Genomic DNA, 9,481 nt, shown 5'->3' with positions numbered 1-9,481 from the left:
CAGTCTGGGACGGATACTTTGTAACAGAAAGGCACATCCTTCCAGGAGAATCTAGTTACCCCAGTAGCAGTGTCATTTCACAAAAAGGAGGCTTCAGGATATCAATGTGCCAGTTGCTGTCCCAGTATAAACGACCTAATCACCTTCTTGCAAAATGAAAAAAGAGGAATAGGAAGAGGAGGCAGAAGGAAGACAGGGAGAGGGAAGGCAAGAAGAGGAAGAAGTACTAAAGAACTTAAAAGTAATCTAGTTTTTTTGCTTTAGAAGCGGTTAACATTGGAAACAGAATGGAGAAGGCTAAACATTAACAGCTGCCTCTGATCAGCCTTTGACAGCACAGGGTAGGGACATGCTGGCTTTCAGAACCATTAGATGGGTTCAAGACCCAACCTCACCACTGAGAAGCAGTGTGACTTGGAATAACTTAATTAGCCTCTTGGAAGCTTTGTTTCTTCGTCTACCAGCTTGAATGTAGTGGGTCTAAATGTGGGAATCAGCTTATGGGCACTTTGCCTCTCTGGTGGTCCGGTGTGCTTAATCCAGAACGTTCGCCCTGATGTTGATACTGAAATGCCAGGGAAATCAGAACAGAGCTAATGCCATTGTATTTTTTTTTTATTACAAAACAGATTCAATAAAATAGTGATTGATTTTATATACAATTGAGCTAGAGTCCACAGCTCACGGTGGGGAAGGCTCAGAAGATGGGGATAAGGATGGGGTTGACATGGAATCTTTTTCTTCATATCTGGGAGGCAGTTCTGAGGAGAGATGAGGAGTGTATGAAATCCCGGCAGATGAAGGAGTCCCAGAAATGGTGTATATAGATTCACGATCTCTCTCAGAGGCCACACCTTGGCCCTCAGGAGTTGGGGTCCTACTAAAAAGAAGGAAAGAGAACAGAAATGAAGGAGGGGAAAATAGGAACAAACGTTAAACAGGAGGTTCTTTTCAAACATTTCATTTTATGCTTTTAGGAGCATTTGCAAGGGTCTCAGGAGTAATTTCTTCCACGTTCTCTTTCTTACGGATATGTCTTCATTCCTCACGTCCTACTTCCCTTACAGCTGATTCTAACATTAAGAGAGTTTCACCCTGTTTTGTTTCCCTTGACATTGAGAAGACACAAAGTAGGAACGTATTGGTGCCGTCCAAAATGTAACACAGAGTTACTCTTCTCTGCTATTTTGTCTTCTGAGACAGCTGCATAAGGCATACAGACTTATGCAAATAGAAAATTAAATCAAACCAAAAACTTGAAGGGCTACTGGAGTGAGTTCTACCAGCAGGCAGACCTGCCTCTAAATTTCCACTCCACTGCTTTCCAGCTATGTGATCGTGGGCAAGTTATTTAACCTCACTAAGCCTCAGTGTCCTTTCTGTAAAGTGGGGATCACAAGAGTGCCTACTCTCTTACCCATGAGAATTACATGAGAGAATGCAAGTAGAGCCAGACTGTGGCATGCAGAAATCGTGGAGATAGCAAGTAGGAGTTGTTGTTGTTTAAGTTAATAGACATCTATTTAGGGCTTAGGGAAGTTCATCATTGCAGAAAAGAATATGCAAAATTCACTAACAGAATTCTACAAATGTCCAGAATGTAACCTCCCCTTCATTCATGCAGGACAGATCCTAGTTGCATCTCTGGTAGGACCTCCAGCTCACCACCCAGTTTGAGGAGCAAGAACATGGACCTTAAACCATGAAGGACCAGGTAAGGCAGCACCCATCCCCACCATTCCCTCTGGGTCTTTCGGCTCCCACGTCTCCGTGTCCATGAACTTCAGCCTCCCAAGCAGTCTGGCCGCCCCCAGCCTTTCCCCATTAGGGGCTGCACCAACCACCACTTGTATCCCACAGCGCTGTCTCTAAAACCTTCAACTGCATCCCTCTGCAGGAAGGAAAAACACTTAGACGAATGTTGTTTAATCTGACCCGAGGTGTGCCTCCTAATTTGTGGCGTATGGGAGCATGTGTGGTGCGAGTGTGAACCTTATCCTTCTCTTCATTCAGTCTGAGAAGGCTCTGAGGCCCAGGAAACAAGTGAACATTGAAAAAGGAAGCCAACCTTGGCCAGGTCGGGGTGAAAGCTGATTTTAGCCAGTCCCCCAAGTACCTCCACGAGTACTGTGGACACAGGTACACAGGTGCTCCACCAGGTCTCCTAGGGGACCCCTACAGCTCCCCACGATCTAAAGCGGCAAAGCCTAAAATAGCAGGGGGCCTTGCAAGCCCTGCCCCAGGGCTCAGTCTGGCTGATAAAGTGTTAATCATTTGGAGGCTCATATATAAAGATGCCTGGAGAAGGCTTCATATTAACCTGGCATAACCACTTTTATCGTTTTTAATGTACATGCTGTCCAAAGTTTCCTGAAAGGTACTGTTAACACTAAGGCAATAATTCTGATATAAGGTCAACACAAATGATCCTCCCACTGTAATGTTTATTCCCATACCGCACCTTGAAACTAATTTGGCCTGAGCTCAGGCACAGGCCAGAGAAAGTTAAACAGGCTTGCTCTTAGAATTCAAAAGCGAAGTCTTACCCATGGTTAAAAATACTGTAATATGAAGGTGGGTTTTCATTCTGATGCAGACCATTAGCCCCAGGACTTCGAGGTGCTGCAGAAGCTGAAGACTCGGGAAAGTAAGGTGGTGGGGGAGGGGGGAATATTATCACGGCATCACCTAAGGAAACACAGTATTTCATTGAAGACAGATGTGAAAGAAATACAAGCACATTAGCAAGAGCAAAATAAATTAATGCTGTGTCTGGCCCATGTATGTAAAAGGTCAAAACACCTAAGCCAACTCCAAAATTGAAAAGTGGGACAAATTTCCAGAGACACAGAGTGGACGCAGCCGGGGGCTGGGACCAGGGGGAACTGGAGTGAATGTTTAATGGAGCGCGGTTTCTCTTTGATGATGAAAAACTCCTAGAACTTGATAGGGGTGACGGTTGCAAAACACTGCAGATGTACTTAATGCCGCTGGACCCTCACAAATGCTTATGATGGTAAATTTCACGTGATCCCTATTTTGCTGCAATTTCTTCAAACGGTGGGCTGATATTTCCTGGTAAGTCTGAGCTAACATGTTTCTGTGAGGTCTTGGCTTCCTTGGGTTGTCTACTGCTGCAAAGCTTACTCATTCTCAAGTTAAGATTGTGATTCATCCACACGTAGCTGTTGGATGAAGCGCCTTGTTCCTTAATTGCAGTTTTAGCCTCCAAACGAATGACAGCAAGCCGGGTCACGGCCAGTCTTTGTCATTGCCTCGGCTGTGGTGCGTGCTCTTCTGCAGGTTTTATTTCATCACTTCACCCAAGCTTTACAAAAGAAAGTCACACTCAAGATATGCTTGTGCTGTGGGGTTTTTTTTGTTTTTTTGGGTTTTTTTGGTTTTGTTTTTTTTTATGCATTTCTGTTGCTGCTATTCTTTCCAGAACACATGCCGTGTTTTGGGGAGGAGACAGAGACCAGCTGCAGGCTGTCATGTGTACTCCGATTCTGATACGAAATGTGCCATGTGAGTTGCCCAGATCATTCTAGCCGTGTGGCAGCGCCATGACACAGAGGCCAGAGGGCAAGGTCAGAGGGCAGCCGCTCATAAGTCGGCAGCACCAAATGACAGCTCAGGCAAAATGAAGGAGAGAGGACTTGAATGCACTGCAGGGAGGCAACCGGTTTGTACTGGCAGCAGATCTGACACCTGTCCTGGTCGGTACAAGATTCTTTAGCACTACCAGGGTGCCATTTGCCAATCACCAGCCCAGCGTGGCCCTGCACAAGTGGGGCCACAGCTGTCACATCTGTGCAGGGCCATTCATCCCTAACCATACCTGCCTCAGAGAATGAGCAGGAGGGCTGGATTCTTGTGCGGTGGTTGAAACAGTGCTGATCACACAGCAGACTCGCTCAGCTCTAAACACACCCACGAAGGTGCTTAAAGCACAAGCCACCGGCAAGTGGCACTGATCCACGTGTCTGACGAAACACTCCCGGATGGCAGCCACTCTCCACCGTACTGCCTCAACTCCTTCCCGCAGGGGACTTAGCCCTTCGGAAAATGTGTGAAGTTTTTCTCTCCTTCTACAAGCACATGGCGACTAGAGCTTAAAATATACATCGCTAACCTAAACTTGATAACATATAATGGTTATCTTGGGGTCCTCATGTAATTTTTTTTGCGGGTCTCGGTAGGTTAGAGGAAGTAAGGCTGACTGTGCACTTTAATTACACAGTGTGGAACAAAGGCCCTGGGAATAAGCCTCTAGAGCAGGCCAGTCACCTATCCAACACAAACAAGGAAGTGCTCAAAGCCACCAGCTGTCTCTGGGGCTTGCCCACACCTCTGCTATCGGCTCCCCGCCCCCCAGCTCTACAACCTGCTCTCCCTGAAAGCAGTGCCAACCCCTGGGTTGCCTTCCACTATGTCCCGTAGCACTTGATGTCTTTGAGTTGACAGCAGACATTCCTCAAGGGAGGCCTATCTCATACCCCTGCCTGTGTATCCAGGACCCAGCACTGAGTGTGCCCACGACAGGGTATCATGTGTCTCGGGAGGTGGGGCTTCCATTCCGGGAACAGCTGAACTCTGGGACTTAGCCAAGAACTGCCTCTTATCACCCCACTCCCTCATAAGGCAGAACTGGTCGTTGACAATGTCTAGAATCTTATCAGTTACGCTAAAAGGCATGGCTCCTAAAAACCTGAATCCTATCCCATAATATCAAAGGAGAGAGAAACAAGGAGTTAGGCTGCCAACCTTTCAAGGGTGTGATGGTACTTACAGGTACTTAAGTGGAAAGCCAGCATCAGGTCAAGACCACCCAGGAATCACTATGTCCCAGGACCAGCAGCCCTGCTTTCTGCTGTCCTCCAACTCCAGCCACCAGGAGGGAGGCTGAGCCCCAAAGATCTCCTGATAGTAAATCCCAAGGGCACATTTTGAAATGCATCCAACTAAGTAGAAGACGACAAGCAGCAAATGACTGTATTTACTTACACCCCCTGTGTTCCCCAAAAGGACTGAGAACATCTATAACATAGGGTACACCCTTTAGTTGGCTGTTGCCGCTGAGAACACTAAGTGAAGCCAGCAGAACTAGAATTACCACCCAAGTGTCCCAAGGCCTTCCCCACAGCTCTATGGGACCCCGGTGCATACGTGCCCACCTGCCTGGGTTGGGGTCCTGGATCTGCCATTTGCTAGTCTGTGCCCTTGGCAAGTTAAGTGATATCCCTGCGTCTCTGTTTCGTCGTCTCTACCCCGGAGATACTAAGAGTATCTGCCTCACTGGGTTGTTGTAGGTATGAAAGAATCTGACAGGAGGCCCTTGCAGAATACTTGGATGGGGATCTGGTCCCAGGATGAACCCGGTGTCTGTGTCAGCTAATGTATAACTAATATCGGCGTGGTCACCATAAATATATAAATACACAAATAAGTAAGCTGGGAGCTTCAACCATGGCTCAAGGACTTGTCTGTAAATCTGTCTGCCCTTGCTCTCCAAGGCCGGTGTCATGCAAGGCTGGCTGGCAGTCTAGGGACCCACCACTGTGAATACTGCTACCTCCAACAGACAGGCCCAAACATGAGACACATTCCCCTTTCTGTTCCCTCCTTCTCTGTTCCTTCCCCATAATGTTCTTTGGCTGGCCTTGTAGATGTCAAGGCTATGGCTTGAGAGCTTTACACTTCCCAAAGTAGGAGACTGGAAAAAAAAAAAAGAGATTTGCAAAACTGTACAGCAATGGGGCTTTTCACTGGTCATGGGAAACTGAGGCAAAAGCTACTGATGTTCTGTAGGGGCTGGACTCTGGGAGATAGTAACCCAGCTCTTCTGCAGAACCCAGAAAACTCAAAAGTCACATCCAGGCATTCCATGGGGGACAGAAGTAACAGATGTGATCACATTTCATCTTTGTCTATGACAGTATTTCCAAACTTCGCCTCCACCCCGAAGCCAAAGATAAAGTTACAGAAAAGGAGTAAAGCTGTGGGAAACCATGCAGAAAGTCCCTCAAAATGCAGAAGATGGATGGACTTGGGACAGACAGGATCTTAGCATGATAGTGCTGGAAGGAATCTCAGCAATGCAATGCTCATTTTATAGATATGTAAACTAAGGCCAGAAGAGGTTAAGGACTTACCGAGGACGGCCAGCCAGTGATAGCCAGGGGTGAGAATCAGCATGGCCTGCACAAACTGCCATACAGGTCCACGTACTTGGCAGGTCTCTAATGTGACAGAAGGCTCCCAGGCTACCCTAGCAGTTTCTGTCACTTTCCTCTTAATTTGCTCTGTGACCTCAGTCAAGGTCACAACTTAACGTCCCAATGCTTTTGCTAAATAGGAAGGAATTGCTGGGAGGACATGGTGTACAAGGATGCTTACAGGGTTTAGCATGGCGGCAGGACTGTGTATGTGTGCAGACGTGTGCATGTGTGTGTACGCGTGCAACATGTGTATGAGAGAGAAAAAAGAGAGACTCTAGGCCAGACCCAAGGGCAGCCCCGTGAGGCCTTGATGCTACAGCCACTGTGCTATGAGCATGCATAGGAATGACAGCCACGTACCTACAGTGACCTGGACAGGCTCCATGTTCTGGATCTGTCTGTCTTCACTTTCAGAGGCATCCTGGCCCACATTCAAGTTGTTTCTCTTCTTCACATGGGCGACCACAAAGAAACACAATCCCATGAGTACAATCAAGGGTCCCATGATCTGCAGGGACAGGAATCCACAGATCTGGGGCTCCGCGTCGGCAGTGTCTGTCTCATTCAGGGGTTCCTGTGCCCAATCGGAGCCACAGCCAGGGACCCAAATGCCAAGTATGCTGATGAGCATGCCACTTGTCAAGAACAGAAACCCAAAGATGAGGCACTGAGCAAACTGGCGGCTCTCTCCACAGATGAAGGCCCGGTCAGCGTCCGCCTGACCGCCTCGCAGGCGCCCCTCCCGGAGCTGAAGTCGTGCCCGAGAGCGGGCCAGGATCACAGCCCCAAGCCCAACCGCGGCACATGAAGGCCCAGCGACCTTGAGCACCATGCTGCAGTCTGGGAAGGTTTTGTATTGGCATGTCTGGAACCCAAAGATGGAGAGCAGGACACCCACACACAGCAGGATGGCACCAAAGACAAAAAGGAAGAAAATGAGCTTGCTGACACTCCTGTCTGGTTGGACCCGGTCTGGTTCAGCAGCCGCTACTGGAGACATGGCCAGAAGAGGCCCCTTCCCCAGAACCAGGCAGAATGGATTTCCTTCCCTCCAGTGGTTCGTTTCAACAGCTCTGCAAATGTAACCAAACACCAAGTTAAAGGGGGCACAGGTGTTCCTGACCCACCCTGGCCATTTCAGAAGTCACACTAGGATGAAATCATAGGAATTGAACTTGATGCAAGTGATACACTGGGGAACGATGAGCTGGTTTATGAGTCAGAAGCCCTGGCATTCAGAAACTCTTGAATATGTAATTTTATGAAAATATTCAAGAAGAGGAAATGCAATTACCATGCACCCCAAGAGTATCTTGAAAAAAACATGACCCATACAACAAAAGTAACTGGGTGTGGCTTTTCCTGTTATGAGTCTTACAAACTCACTTCCCCAGGCAGGGGGAAAACAACAAACAATAATGAGTGAGGGAAGAACTACAGAGATTATTTCTGATTTACAGACATCCCACGTTTCATCTCAGCTGCTCTGAACATTTCTAAGTCGGTAGAATTTCGTTCAGTAACTAACTTTCCATTTCCTGTTTTGGACTGCGGCAACTCTCCATTCCCAGCTTTATTCTAAGGCTGTCACATCTCCAGGAGGCCCAAGGTCAGCAGTTTTAACTGAATGGGAAGGCAGTTCAGGATCAGAGTGGGACTGGTGGATTTTAAGTGAACTGTGTCGAAATTCGATTCTCGAGTTCTCAAACAGGCACTGGCGCTGCGCTGGCCTGAAATCCCGAGGCCTGGCTGATGGGGTTGGGATGACCCAGGGGTGTGTGGCACAGCGGGTAAGGAGGGGCCTTGCCTCTCACGTGTGCAGGTGGCCTCTTCACTCACCCCTCCAAGGTGCCTCTCACTTCCACAAAAAGGTTTAGGGTCTGTTCAAAATAAGCAGCCAATAAAACCACCAGGTAGAGAGCACTAAACAGCAAGAGAACTTGACTTTGGAAGTAGCGTGTAAGTGAAATCAAGTGCGAGAGTGCCTTCCACAGGATCACCAAGCGCTGTACTTACATTGTCATGTATGATGTGTACCCTAAGCAGTTCTTTAAAAGGTGTCAATTTGATGCACGTTGACTTGGTCATCTCATTATCTCGTCTTACTCTACTGAGTGGAATATTTTACCAGGACCCTTTAAGTTGAGGCACTGGAAAAGACAACCTAAATGTGACCACCCTTTTTACTTGCTCAAAGAAAGAGGACTTAAAATATTTGCTGCCCTTTGTAGCCACGATCACATGAAGGAGGTCCAGATTGAGGCTCTAAAGCCAAGGCCATCTTGACAAATCCAAATCAGGTCCAAGAGGGGGTCAGTTTAGGTAACGAAAGCAAATAGCTGGTCTTTTACTAGGAAGTACTTTTCCAGGAAAAAGTGCACTGAAATCAGAAGGAAGTTGGGGCAAGAAGGAAATATAGGAGGGAAATAAGCTTCCATTTTAAATCTAGACAAACTATATTTATGAAGATGCCAATAAACTGAGACAAACACTTAAAGATAGGATTGCACTAATTAAAAAAAAAAATCCGGATCATGTAATCTGGTTCCAGAGATAAGGATGATTCTCTGCTACAAAGTCCTATCGGGAATTCATTGAATTCCTGATACCTTCAAATGACTTACGGCAAATTCCCAAATACTAGTAAATAGAAGCCTACAACTGGATTTGTACCTCTTTTCCATGGACTTGTGGACTAAGCACCTGCCATATGTATTAATCCCTCATCCAAAATAGCATGTGGGTAGTCAGTTTGTCTCATATACATGAGACGTTCACAAACGGACACAAAAACATCTACACTAATAGAAAATTAAACCTTTTTAAAACACCAACGTACATTTAATTTCTCCAAAGCCAAATCCACCGCCCCAACACTACTTTCCAAAGGACATTTCCAAATCAACAGCATTTCACCAAGCCTCAAGCTCTGGTGCATTCGGGGAGCCTGGCAAAGACAGCCAGAAGTCTTTTACAGGGAACTGTTCCGTGGGTTTCAGGGCGCTGGAGCCCAAGAACAGCCCGGAGCGGTTCAGCTTGTGGATCCCAGCCTTGCAGGTTTAGCTCGGGGTCTCCCGCGCTGGCGCCGCATCTCGCCCCAAGGCTCGGCCACCAAAGCGCAGCGCCAGACCCCGCGCGGGAGTGCGGAGAAGCGCGGGGGCCAGAGCCGCTTACCTGAAGCTGCGTCCGGCGTGCGCGCTGCCTGCGCCGGGGCGCGTCCGGGAGCCTGGCCCGGGCCTCGGGGTCCGCGCTCGGGGAGG

The 9,481-nt window shown here is 47.8% G+C and overlaps 1 protein-coding gene across 2 annotated transcripts; it reads right to left on the bottom strand.

Moving 5' to 3' along the window:
• Positions 1–594: 594 nt before the first annotated feature.
• Positions 595–9,474, bottom strand: TMEM171 (transmembrane protein 171). Of its 2 annotated transcripts, none has more exons than XM_029941543.1 (4): positions 9,396–9,474; positions 6,582–7,294; positions 2,547–2,688; positions 595–880 (listed from the first exon to the last, which is right to left on the bottom strand). In XM_029941543.1, the coding sequence occupies exons 2-4, from the start codon at positions 7,219–7,221 to the stop codon at positions 682–684; spliced, it is 981 nt and encodes a 326-aa protein (XP_029797403.1). In that variant the 5' UTR covers positions 7,222–7,294; positions 9,396–9,474; the 3' UTR covers positions 595–681. The 2 variants fall into 2 exon arrangements, with proteins under 2 accessions (XP_029797403.1, XP_029797405.1); XM_029941545.1 differs by having other exon boundaries at positions 595–877.
• Between the last annotated feature and the right edge of the window lie 7 nt (positions 9,475–9,481).

This window comes from Suricata suricatta, chromosome 6 (assembly GCF_006229205.1).
Source record: "Suricata suricatta isolate VVHF042 chromosome 6, meerkat_22Aug2017_6uvM2_HiC, whole genome shotgun sequence".
Lineage (NCBI taxonomy): Eukaryota > Metazoa > Chordata > Mammalia > Carnivora > Herpestidae > Suricata > Suricata suricatta.
This window is presented reverse-complemented; position numbering and strand designations above follow the sequence as displayed.